This window comes from Erpetoichthys calabaricus, chromosome 4 (assembly GCF_900747795.2).
Source record: "Erpetoichthys calabaricus chromosome 4, fErpCal1.3, whole genome shotgun sequence".
Taxonomy (NCBI): Eukaryota; Metazoa; Chordata; class Cladistia; order Polypteriformes; family Polypteridae; genus Erpetoichthys; species Erpetoichthys calabaricus.
In genome coordinates this window covers 287,945,976-287,958,980 of record NC_041397.2, presented here as the reverse complement: position 1 = coordinate 287,958,980, position 13,005 = coordinate 287,945,976, and the positions used below count along the sequence as shown (strand labels likewise).

Here is a 13,005-nt window from a genome sequence, read left to right as displayed (position 1 = left end):
TGCCGAAGGCACGGACACAACCCCATACCATGACCGACCCTAGCTTTTGGACTTGTATCTGGTAACAGTCTGGTTGGTCCTTTTCCTCTTTGGTCCGCAGCACACGGCGTCCATTTCTTCCAAAAAAGATGTGAAAAAACGATTTGTCTGACCACAATACACGTTTCCACTGCACAATGGACCATCCCAGATGCCTCCGAGCCCGGAGAAGTCGACGGCACTTCTGGACACTATTTATGTAGGGCTTCCTTTTGGCACAGTACAGTTTTAGCTGGCATTTCCTAATGTAGCTACGTACTGTAGTGCTTGAGAGTGACTTCCTGAAGTAGTCCTGAGCCCACGCAGTTATATCATTTATTGATGAATGACGGTTTTTAATGCAGTGCCGTCTGAGGGCTCGGAGATCACGGCCATTCAGTTTAGGCTTGCGCCCTTGGCCTTTGCACACGGTAATTTCTCCAGATTCCCTGATTCTTTTCACTATGTTATGCACTGTAGAGGGAGAAATGCCTCAAATCTCTTCCTATCTGTCTTTGAGAAACGTTTTTCTTCATCATTTCAAAGATTTTTGCCCGCACTTGGTGGCAAACTGGCGATCCTCTGCCCATCTTTGCTCCTAAAGGAGTAGGCCTTTCCTCGATGCTGCTTTTGTACCGAATCATGATTGCAATCACCTGTTAACATCACCAGTTTCAAATCACATCATTATTTAGTTATTATACCTCATTACTACCCCTTAATTGCCCCCATCCCAACTTTTTTTGAAATGTGTTGCAAGCCTGAATGGCAAGAATGGATATTTATTTACAAATCAAATGATGTTGACAAAACAAAACATGAATTATTTTGTGTTCATACTGTCTGCAATGAAATAAAATTTGAGGAGAATTTATAACCTGCTTTTTCCTTTTTTTATTCACATTTTCCACACTGTCCCAATTTTTCTGATTTGGGGTTGTAATTACCCCGATCTACATACAAGGCGAAAGTCTTGCAACATTCAAAGATGATGGTTTGGGATAAGTACACCATACAACATAAAAGAGCTTATGAAGCCTTGAACCGAAAAAAGCAAGATCTCAGAGATCGTAAAAAAAAAAATAGGAGGTAATGTCGTTTTACTCGCTGTAGATTTTAGTCAAACATTACCAGTTATTCCACGAGGGAGACCAGCAGATCAACTCAACGTGTGTTTAAAATCCATGCTTCTCCCACACTCGGTTATATGTCGCGTGTTCTCGGGTAGGTGCACCAAAAAATGTATACATTTAAGCATGTAATGGGCAAACAAAAAATGATGTATACCCGAAGGCACTGCAGTAGTACTTTATGTAACTTTACTTCTTAAATGTTAATGTTTTACTGTTTAATAATTTATACGCTTCCTATATGTTGTTCAAATTCTTTTATCAAAATAACACTGACAGCGCAATGCACGATAACATGGAGTGAATACACCATACGCATCCGCCCACGGCTGCCCTGCTGTGCGCAGATAGGAGTTGATTCTACAATAAAATAAAATAAAGATAAAAAGAGTACAACAATCATCACCCATAAAGCGTGTGTGTGTGTGTATATATATGTGTATATATATATGTTGATATGTGGATGTGTATATGTGTATATATATATATATATATATATATATATATATAATATATATATATATATGTAGATATATATATGTATGTGTATATGTATATGTATATATATGTTTATATGTGTGTGTGTGTATTTTATATATATAAAACACAGCAACACTCATAACAATGACAACACAATTACATTGACAATCATGTTACGTTATTTTTAAAATGTTTCCTTTTTTTTTCATTACCTCTTTAACACACTACTTCTCCGCTGCGAAGCGCGGGTATTTTGCTAGTAAATAATATATCTTGGCTATCAAATGAGAATGCCATCAACAGACATGTGGACATAAATCCAGCGTATGCAAACTTAAGAAGAACATGTTCATTATAAATAAAATCTTTACAACCAATAACCCCCCTTTTCACATTGACTTAGCCCCCATTGACTTTTGCTATATATTGCCTTTGATTCTTGTAAGTCTAAGCATTATCCTCTGAAGGCCCCTAGTAGGGGCTGAAAGCTCAGGAATTAAAACTATTTTATGGTACGTGATTCATTTTCTCATACTGTATATTATACATAATAAATTATATATAAATATATATAAATATAATATATAACATTCCAGAAAATGTTATTTTAGTTTATATTATATATAGGGAGTCTGCTCCATCCTGCCCCCCCTAATAAATAAATAAATATATATATATATATATATATATATATATAAAATATTCCTCCCCCTGGGGAAACTAGCCTATGTTTTTACTGGAAGTGCTTATAATGCTCATCTTTTTTTTTTTAGTAACTGTTGTGCTTGTTTCTACCACTACTTATTCTTCTCAACTGGCATATGAGTCTTCTGGAATTGAGTACTGAATCCTTTCGATAATGTTTGAAGCTTTAGTTTACTTTGACTACAATAACAACCTTCTACATCATTACATTCCTGCCCACCCACTCCAGCTTAGTGATGATAGAAATCTTTACATGTCACAAACTAATTTCTGTTGCATACAAACTTTGCAATGATCCGCCAAAAGTTAATAGATCAGTTGACTGCTTTAGATGGCAGTTTAAGGGATAAATTTGTTGAAGTTGTATTTCTATCACGCATGTCAAAAATTAAATTTATTTACTCCAGAGATTTGCATTATTAGTGGAGTATTTGGTAAGTTTAAACAATTTGTTTCACAATTGTTTTAGTACCCTGTTGGCTGCAGTTGTAAACCTTTCTGGGACAAGGTTTTAATCTAAAATTACCAAATATTATTTCATTTAACAAAGTGACTTGGGCAAATGAAAGCACAACAGAATTATTAAAATGTAAGATCATCTTAGTCACCAAATGTGTGTTTTAAAGCAAATGTTAAAGAAGTTATTTTATTTGCAATCAGATTCTATTTCTGTCTGTTTGTTTATACCTTTTGACTGGGTCATTGTTTTTTTCATTAGATCTGTTTTATTTATTTATGTGAACTTGTACTATTAAGTACAGTTTTCCTTTCATGAATTTTTGATGTAGCCTTTGCTCCATAATTGCATTAAACACACTAAATCTGTGTCTTAAATGAAACAGTCAGTATTTTAATTGTGCTTTCCTATGAAATTTTGCCAGAATTATTTAATTTTTTTTTTTGGTGTTCATACTGTCAAATACCTCAAAAATTTTAATGTTGGGTGTCAGCATAATTTTTCTTTACATTTCTTGCATATTAAACATTGCTTGAAGTGTACAAAGTCTTAACATTTTTTTTCCTCTTAACAGCTAAACCAACAGCTAAACCAACACCTAAATCTCCTCCTAAAATTCCAAATACACCTCCAAAAAATCCATCGAATGGTAAGACTTGTTTATCTCTTCCATTGTTTGGATATCCCTTGGTAATCTATCAAAAGGTAATATGCCTAACTAGAAAATTGTTTATATATAGTGGTTTTTATGTAAATGCTTAAAAATATCCATGCATTTACCTGTTCATTTTATTAGTATATTTTGTTTTAGATTTTATATTGTTTTTTACATGTAGTACTGTATAGAGTGTCCTTCTATAGTAAATGCCACCTCGACTATATTTTGATAAACAAAGTGAATTGCTCATAGTCCCAGATTGGTTGGTGGACTTAATTACCAACAACTTCAGTTTAGTTCCAGCTCTTGGCCAATTGGCTGACATGTTTGTAATTCTGAACTGGTAGCCAAACCATTCAGTATGTACTATGTGTCTCGACTTAGCCAACGGATCAAAGATATTGAAAAATACGTTATAAATTCTAGGTGCTACATACGGTCATGGCCGAAATTATCGGCACCCCTGGAATTGTCTCAGAAAATGCACAATTTCTCCCAGAAAATTGTTGCAATTACAAATGTTTTGGTATATACATGTTTATTTCCTTTATGTGCATTGGAACGACACGAAAAAACGGAGGAAAAAAAGCCAAATCTGACATCATGTCACACAGAACTCCAAAAATGGGCCGGACAAAATTATTGGCACCTTTTCAAAATTGTGGGTAAATCGTTTTATTTCATATGATGCTTGTTTGGACTCACCTGTGGCAAGAGACAGGTGCTGGCAATATAGCAATCACACCTGAAGCCAGTTAAAATGGAGAAAAGTTGACTCAACCTTTCTGTTGTGTGTCTAAGTGTGCTACACTAAGCATGGAGAACAGAAAGAAGAGCAGAGAATTGTCTGAGGACTTGAGAACAAAAATTGTGGAAAAATATCAACAATCTCAAGGCTACAAGTCCATCTCCAGAGATCTTCATGTTCCTTTGTCCACTGTGCGCAACATAATCAAGAAGTTCACAACACATGGCACTGTAGCTTATCTCCCTGGACGTGGACAGAAGAGAAAAATTGATAAAAAAGACTGCAACGAAGGCTAGATAGATAGATAGATACTTTATTAATCCCAGGAGGAAATTCACATACTCCAGCAGCAAAAAATATTAAAGAGTAATAAAAAATGCAGGTAAAAAACAGACAATAACTTGAATAATGTTCATTTACCCCCTCTGGTGGAATTGAAGAGTTGCATAGTTTGGGGGAGGAATGATCTTCTCAGTCTGTCAGTGGAGCAGGACAGTGACAGCAGTCTGTCGCTGAAACTGCTCCTCTGTCTGGAGATGACACTGTTTAATGGATGTAGTGGATTCTCCATAATTGATAGGAGCCTGCTGAGTGCCCGTTGCTCTGCTACGGATGTCAAACCGTCCAGCTCTATGCCAACAATAGAGCCTGCCTTCCTCACCAGTTTGTCCAGGCGTGAGGCATCCTTCTTCTTAATGCTGCCTCCCCAGCACACCACTGCGTAGAAGAGGGCACTCGCCACAACCGTCTGATAGAACATCTGCAGCATCACTGCAGATGTTGAAGGATGCCAGTCTTCTAAGGAAGTACAGAATCAGTATTGGCAGTCCAGTCCAATTTATCGTCCAGCTGCACTCCCAGGTATTTATAGGTCTGCACCCTCTGCACACAGTCACCTCTGATGATCACGGGGTCCATGAGGGGCCTGGGTCTCCTAAAATCCACCACCAGTTCCTTGGTTTTGCTGGTGTTCAGTTGTAGGTGGTTTAAGTCGCACCATTTAACAAAGTCCTTGATGAGGTTTCTATACTCCTCCTCCTGCCCACTCCTGATGCAGCCCACGATAGCAGTGTCGTCAGCAAACTTTTGCACGTGGCAGGACTCCGAGTTATATTGGAAGTCCGATGTATATAGGCTAGTCAGAATGGTGGATAAACAGCACTTCAAAACATATTCACGCTGTTGTGCAGACTCAGGGTGCAACAGTGTCGGCTCGAGCTATTCGGCGACATCTGAACTAAAATGAAACTCTATGGCAGGAGAGCAAGGAGGACCCCACTGCTGACACAGAAACATAAAAAAGCCAGACTGGAGTTTGCCAAAATGTACTTGAGGAAGCAAGGATTTTGGTAAAGCTCATCATTCTACTGTTTGCAGAAAACGGAATGAGGCTTACGAAGAAAAGAACACAGTACCTACAGTCAAACATGGTGGAGGTTCTAAGATGTTTTGGGGATGTTTAGCTGCCTCTGGCACTAATTGCCTTGACTGTGTGCAAGGCATCATGAAATCTGAAGACTGCCAAAAGATATTGGGGTGCAATGTAGGGCCCAGTGTCAGAAAGCTGGGTCTGCGTCAGAGGTCATGGGTGTTCCAGCAGGACAATGACCCCAAACATACCTCTAAAAGCACCCAGTAATGGTTGAAGACAAAGTGCTGGAGAGTTCTGAAGTGGCCAGCAATGAGTCCGGATCTAAATCCGATTGAACACTTATGGAGAGATCTCAAAATTGCTGTTGGGAGAAGGCGCCCTTCAAATCTGAGAGACCTTGAGCAGTTTGCAAAAGAAGTGGTCGGAAATTCAGTTGAGAGGTGTAACAAGCTTGTTGATGGTTATAGTAAGCGCTTGATTTCAGTTATTTTTTCCAAAGGGCGTGCAACCAAATATTAAGTTGAGGGTGCCAATAATTTTGTCCAGCCCGATTTTTGAGTTTTGTGTGAAATGTCAGATTTGGCTTTTTTTTGTTTTTTTGTGTTGTTCCAATGCACATAAAGGAAATAAACGTGTATACCAAAACATTTGTAATTGCAACAATTTTCTGGGAGAAATGGTGCATTTTCTGGGAAAATTCCAGGGGTGCCGATAATTTCGGCCATGACTGTGTGCATTCTTATCCTGCTTTTCTTTTCAGTTATTAAACTTTATAATAAGAATACAAATTTTTTATCATATTTCATACTAAATAGATGACCATGTTTTAAGCAATTAATCACCAGCAATAATTAAAATGGGACACTGTTTAATAGTATAGAAAATACTGCTTGCTAAATTTCCCAAAAAGATTTTATGTATGCATTGTGCATATAACAATTTTTTTTAATGTTTAAGTAACAACTTCTCACAAACTCTAAATTCTTTAGAAGCATTCCATATATTCTTTTGTTTTGGAATAGAAGCTTTTTGATATACTTAGGATTTGGTCACCTGAGAAGCCTGTTTACAGTCAAGACTGAAGATGTGAAATGCACAAGCCTACACATATGTGTAAAATGGATAGTTCGCCTTTTATAAGTAGTTGCCATATTTAAGCATGCATGTTTTTGCTGTTTCTTACATAATCAACAAAAACACATGGGCATTTCTGCAGACAAGTATGCTCATCCATATTGACCTAATTTTGTCCATGGGCACAATTCTATATGCATATGTGGATAATCTGAATTGCCCTCATGTCAGTTTCTTAGTTTCTCTTCTCTGGACTTTCTCTAGCACTGCTTCATCTTTTTGTAATGTGGTTGCCAAACCTACACACAAGCCATTTGTTTAGAGATTAGACTTCTCTTTCACTTTTCCAGGGTCATGAATTCAATCCTCAGTTCAAACACTTTATGTATTTTACATGTTTTTTCCAATGTTATCAATGAAATGGTCCAGTTATATGTACTCTTTGATCATTTATACTGAAGTTAATTTCTGACCGGGTAAACTACCAAAAAAAAAAAAAAAACAAAGCCAAAAACAAATAGCATCATAGTTAAATACCTGGCTATAAAAGCACATACCAGTGAAGTTCAAACTCCTAATGATCATTTTAGGAGTTCAGATTTGATAGATTAAAGTTTAGTAATACTCTGTTGTGGATGTACTTATAGTCACACTGGGAATAGAGAAAACTTGTATTTGATTAAATTGGGATTCTTTTTGTAAGTTAATGCACTTTTTTAACAGAATCTGTGTAAAGTATGTGCAATTATAGCTATAGACATTTTTCCACAGTACAGCAAGAACAATCTGTATAATTCTGTATACTAGATACTGCTGTCTTCTTCACTAATTGTTAGCACAAAATAAAATGAAAGGGCTGAATGCATGTAAGGAACAGGATATGCAGAAGAGCCAGTGGTGGAGATGTGTGTCCATAGTATCCGACCACAAATGTAGTACTAGTTTGAAATGGACGCTTAGAGGGCTGTGCTTGTAAAAAGGCATGCCTCATTTAAATAAAGCCATTTTGGGATGATAGGAAGGGTAAGGCTTAAAAGGGAAGCATCGGATTAAAATCAAAGAGAAACATTGGACAGTAGTGGGTGTGTTCATATTTTTACTTTTTCTTTTTTGGAATGGAAAAAAAAAAAGGGGGGGTGTGGTGTTAATGGCTAAGTGCATACTATGTGTAGAGAACACTGTAGTGTCATTAATGACAAGTACAATAAAAAATTAGCAACATTTAAACGAAATTGCTTAAATAAGGTATTGTGCAATAGGTTTTTAACCTTGCTCAAATTATTATTATTTTTTTTTTTTGCAAAACATATTGGAATCTGATACAATTTACTTAGTTCTATTTGTATTTTTGCTGAATATTTGCAAATATACTTAATACACAAAAAAATAATACTTCAGTGATCAGAAGGATAAATCCTTAATTCACTACCATAATGATTGCATGCATAATGCTAGGCAGTTATATGCTTTGCACTGGTGTAAAGCTGTCAACTAAAGGTTCCAGGGTTACTGCACACTTATTGCCAGCTTAATATATATAAAGAATACATGGGAAGGGATTATCATACAAATTGAATTAACACAACAGACAAAGAGCAATCTGCAAATATTACATTGCTTAAAATTGCTGGAAAGGGTAGTAGTTTTGCTAGGGTTAATACCATGCATGCGTCCTCCATGCAACACATCTAAATTCTTCGTTTTTCATGTCAGAAGAATAAGCTTTTGTTTAAAAAATATAAAAAATATCCGGAAAGTATTCACAGGACATCACTTTTTCCACATTTTGTTATGTTACAGCCTTATTCCAAAATGGATTAAATTCATTTTTTTCCTCAGATTTCTACACACAACACCCCATAATGACAACGTGAAAAAAGTTTACTTGAGGCAAATTTTTTAAAAATAAAAAAATTGAGAAAGCACATGTACATAAGTATTCACAGCCTTTGCCATGAAGCTCAAAATTGAGCTCAGGTGCATCCTGTTTCCCCTGATCATACTTGAGATGTTTCTGCAGCTTAATTGGAGTCCACCTGTGGTAAATTCAGTTGATTGGACATGATTTGGAAAGGCACACACCTGTCATATCTAAGGTCCCACAGTTGACAGTTCATGTCAGAGCACAAACCAAGCATGAAGTCAAAGGAATTGTCTGTAGACCTCCGAGACAGGATGGTCTCGAGGCACAAATCTGGGGAAGGTTACAGAAAAATTTCTGCTGCTTTGAAGGTCCCAATGAGCACAGTGGCCTCCATCATCAGTAAATGGAAGTAGTTCGAAACCATCAGGACTCTTCCTAGAGCTGGCCGCCATCTAAACTGAGTGATCTGGGGAGAAGGGCTTTAGTCAGGGAGGTGACCAAGAACCCGATGGTCACTCTGTCAGAGGTCCTCTGTGGGGAGAGGAGAACCTTCCAGAAGGACAACCATCTCTGCGGCAATCCACCAATCAGGCCTGTATGGTAGAGTGGACAGACGGAAGCCACTCTTTAGTAAAAGGCACATGGCAGCCCGCCTGGAGTTTGCCAAAAGGCACCTGAAGGACTCTCGGACTATGAGAAATACAATTCTCTGGTCTGATGAGACAAAGATTGAACTCTTTGGTGTGAATGCCAGGCGTCACATTTGGAGGAAACCAGGCACCTCATCCCTACAGTGAAGCATGCTGGTGGCAGCATCATGCTGTGGGGATGTTTTTCAGTGGCAGGAACTGGGAGACTAGTCAGGATAAAGGGAAAGATGACTGCAGCAATGTACAGAGACATCCTGGATGAAAATCTGCTCCAGAGCGCTCTTGACCTCGGACTGGGGCGAGAGTTCATCTTTCAGCAGGACAACGACCCTAAGCACACAGCCAAGATATCAAAGGAGTGGCTTCAGGACAACTCTGTGAATGTCCTTGAGTGGCCCAGCCAGAGCCCAGACTTGAATCCGATTGAACATCTCTGGAGAGATCTTAAAATGGCTGTGCACCGACGCTTCCCATACAACCTGATGGAGCTTGAGAGGTGCTGCAAAAAGGAATGGGCGAAACTGGCCAAGGATAGGTGTGCCAAGCTTGTGTCATCATATTCAAAAAGACTTGAGGCTGTAATTGCTGCCAAAGGTGCATCGAGAAAGTATTGAGCAAAGGCTGTGAATACTTGTGTACATGTGATTTCTCAGTTTTTTTTTTATTTTTAATAAATTTGCAAAAATCTCGGGTAAACGTTTTTCACGTTGTGTGTAGAATTCTGAGGGAAAAAAATGAATTTAATCCATTTTGGAATAAGGCTGTAACATAACAAAATGTGGAAAAAGTGATGTGCTATGAATACTTTCTGGATGCCCTGTGTATGTGTGTGTATGTATGTATATGTATAAATATATATGTATAAGAAATATATAAGATATATATATATATATATATATATATATATATATATATATATATATATATATAATAATATAAAATATACACAATGGGTACGGAAAGTATTCAGACCCCTTTCAATTTTCACTCTTTGTCATATAGCAGCCATTTGCTAAAATCATTTAAATTAATTTTTTCCCTCATTAATGTACACACAGCACCCCATATTGACAGACAAAAAAAAGAATTTTTGAAATTGTTGCAGATTTATTAAAAAAGAAACTGAAATATCACATGCTCAGTATTTAGTAGAAGCACCCTTTTGAGCTAATACAGCCATGAGTCTTCTTGGGAAAGATGCAACAAGTTTTTCACACCTGGATTTGGGGATCCTCTGCCATTTCTCCTTGCAGATCCTTTCCAGTTCTGTCAGGTTGGATGGTAAACGTTGGTGGACAGCCATTTTTAGGTCTCTCCAGAGATGCTCAATTGGGTTTAAGTCAGGGCTCTGGCTGGGCCATTCAAGAACAGTCACAGAGTTGTTGTGAAGCCACTCCTTCGTTATTTTAGCTGTGTGCTTAGGGTCATTGTCTTGTTGGAAGGTAAACCTTCGGCCCAGTCTGAGGTCCTTTGCACTCTGGAGAAGGTTTTTGTCCAGGATATCCCTGTACTTGGCTGCATTCATCTTTCCCTCGATTGCAACCAGTCGTCCTGTCCCTGCAGCTGAAAAACATCCCCACAGCATGATGCTGCCACCGCCATGCTTCACTGTGGGGACTGTATTGGACAAGTGATGAGCAGTGCCTGGTTGTCTCCACACATACCGCTTAGAATTAAGGCCAAAACGTTATATCTTGGTCTCATCAGACCAGAGAATCTTATTTCTCACCATCTCAGAGTCCTTCAGGTGTCTTTTAGCAAACTCCATGCAGGCTGCCATGTGTCTTGCACTGAGGTATGTCCTAAAAATGGCTGTCCACCAACGTTTACCATCCAACCTGACAGAACTGGAGAGGATCTGCAAGGAGGAATGGCAGAGGATCCCCAAATCCAGGTGTGAAAAACTTGTTGCATCTTTCCCAAGAAGACTCATGGCTGTATTAGCTCAAAAGGGTGCTTCTACTAAATACTGAGCAAAGGGTCTGAATACTTAGGACCATGTGATATTTCAGTTTTTCTTTTTTAATAAATCTGCAACAATTTCAAAAATTCTTTTTTTTGTCTGTCAATATGGGGGTGCTGTGTGTACATTAATGAGGGAAAAAATTAATTTAAATGATTTTAGCAAATGGCTGCAATATGACAGTGAAAAATTGAAGGGGGTCTGAATACTTTCCGTACCCACTGTATATATACTGTATATATGTATGTATGTATAAAATCCCTATGTGCGTCCAGGTGTCCGTGTGTGGGTGTCTTTTGGTGAAGTGTGCATGCGCGGGGCACGGTGCAATGCTCGATATTACTGTCAGAGAAAGTTAGAGGCATTTTACGGAAATACAACCCAGTATTACTGCGAGAGGAAATTAAAGGTACACAATACAGTGACGCATATTACAGCCACATACAAGCCAGTATTACTGTCAGAGGAGATTAAAGGCATATTACTGTTGCGCACGCCTGTATTACCGCCAGAGAAAATTAAAGGTATATTACGGACGTACATGCCAGCGGACATACAAGCCAGCGGACGTACAAGACGGTATCCTTCAATAAGGGCGCGCACAGGCATCCTTCAATAAGGGCGCGCACAAAAAGGCGAGCTTCAAAAGGGTGACCTCAATTGAGCATGGCGAATAAAGGCGTTCGTAGATAATTTAGTTCAAATGGCTCTGGAATATGTGAAGAGCAACAATGGTGCAGATCTTTATTTACGCGCGCCTTTATTCGCTGCGCCCAATTGAGGTCGCCCTTTTGAAGCTCGCCTTTTTGTGCGCGCCCTTATTGAATAGAGCCGTACAAGACAGTATTACTGTCACAGAAAATTAAAGACACACAATACATGGCGGCAGCCCACGAAGAATGGTCAGCTCAGCAAGTAAACATCAACAAAAGAAAGGCTGAAAGAAAAATACGACCGACAAAAAGAATGAGGTCAAAGTCCCTTGCCATTTAATATAGATTGTTCCTACTAATGTTTATGCACTACTGTTCTAGCGCCCATTATTGTAACGGGCTAAATGACTAGTATGTATGTATGTATGTATATGTGTGTGTGTGTGTGTGTATATATATATATATATATATATATATATATATATATATATATACAGTAATCCCTCGCTATATTGCGCTTCGCCTTTCGCGGCTTCACTCCATCGCGGATTTTATATGTAAGCATATTTAAATATATATCGCGGATTTTTCGCTGCTTCGCGGGTTTCTGCGGACAATGGGTCTTTTAATTTCTGGTACATGCTTCCTCAGTTGGTTTGCCCAGTTGATTTCATACAAGGGACGCTATTGGCAGATGGCTGAGAAGCTACCCAGCTTACTTTTCTCTTTCTCTTGCGCTGACTTTCTCTGATCCTGACGTAGGGGGATTGAGCAGGGGGGCTGTTCGCACACCTAGACAATACGGACGCTCGTCTAAAAATGCTGAAAGATTATCTTCACGTTGCTATCTTTTGTGCAGCTGCTTCCTGAAACGACATGCTGCACAGTGCTTCGCATACTTAAAAGCTCGAAGGGCACGTATTGATTTTTGCTTGAAAAACAAACTCTCTCTCTCTCTTTGTCTGCTCCTGACAGAGGGGGTGTGAGCTGCCGCCTTCAACAGCTTTGTGCCGTGGTGCTTCACATACTTAAAAGCCAAACATTGATTTGTTTGCTTTTCTCTATCTCTGTGACATGATCTGCTCCTGACACACTCCTTTGAAGAGGAAGATATGTTTGCATTCTTTTAATTGTGAGACGGAACTGTGATCTCTGTCTTGTCATGGAGCACAGTTTAAACTTTTGAAAAAGAGACAAATGTTTGTTTGCAGTGTTTGAATAACGTTCATGTCT

The 13,005-nt window shown here is 38.5% G+C and overlaps 1 protein-coding gene across 1 annotated transcript in view; it reads left to right on the top strand.

The window, feature by feature from the left end:
- LOC114650935 (CD99 antigen-like) overlaps nt 1-13,005 on the top strand; it is a 101,985-nt gene that overhangs the window by 40,078 nt on the left and 48,902 nt on the right. Inside the window, exon 3 of the mRNA XM_051927285.1 lies at nt 3,365-3,439. Within this exon, the coding sequence (XP_051783245.1) occupies nt 3,365-3,439 (75 nt within the window). The remainder of the gene's footprint in view (nt 1-3,364; nt 3,440-13,005) is intronic.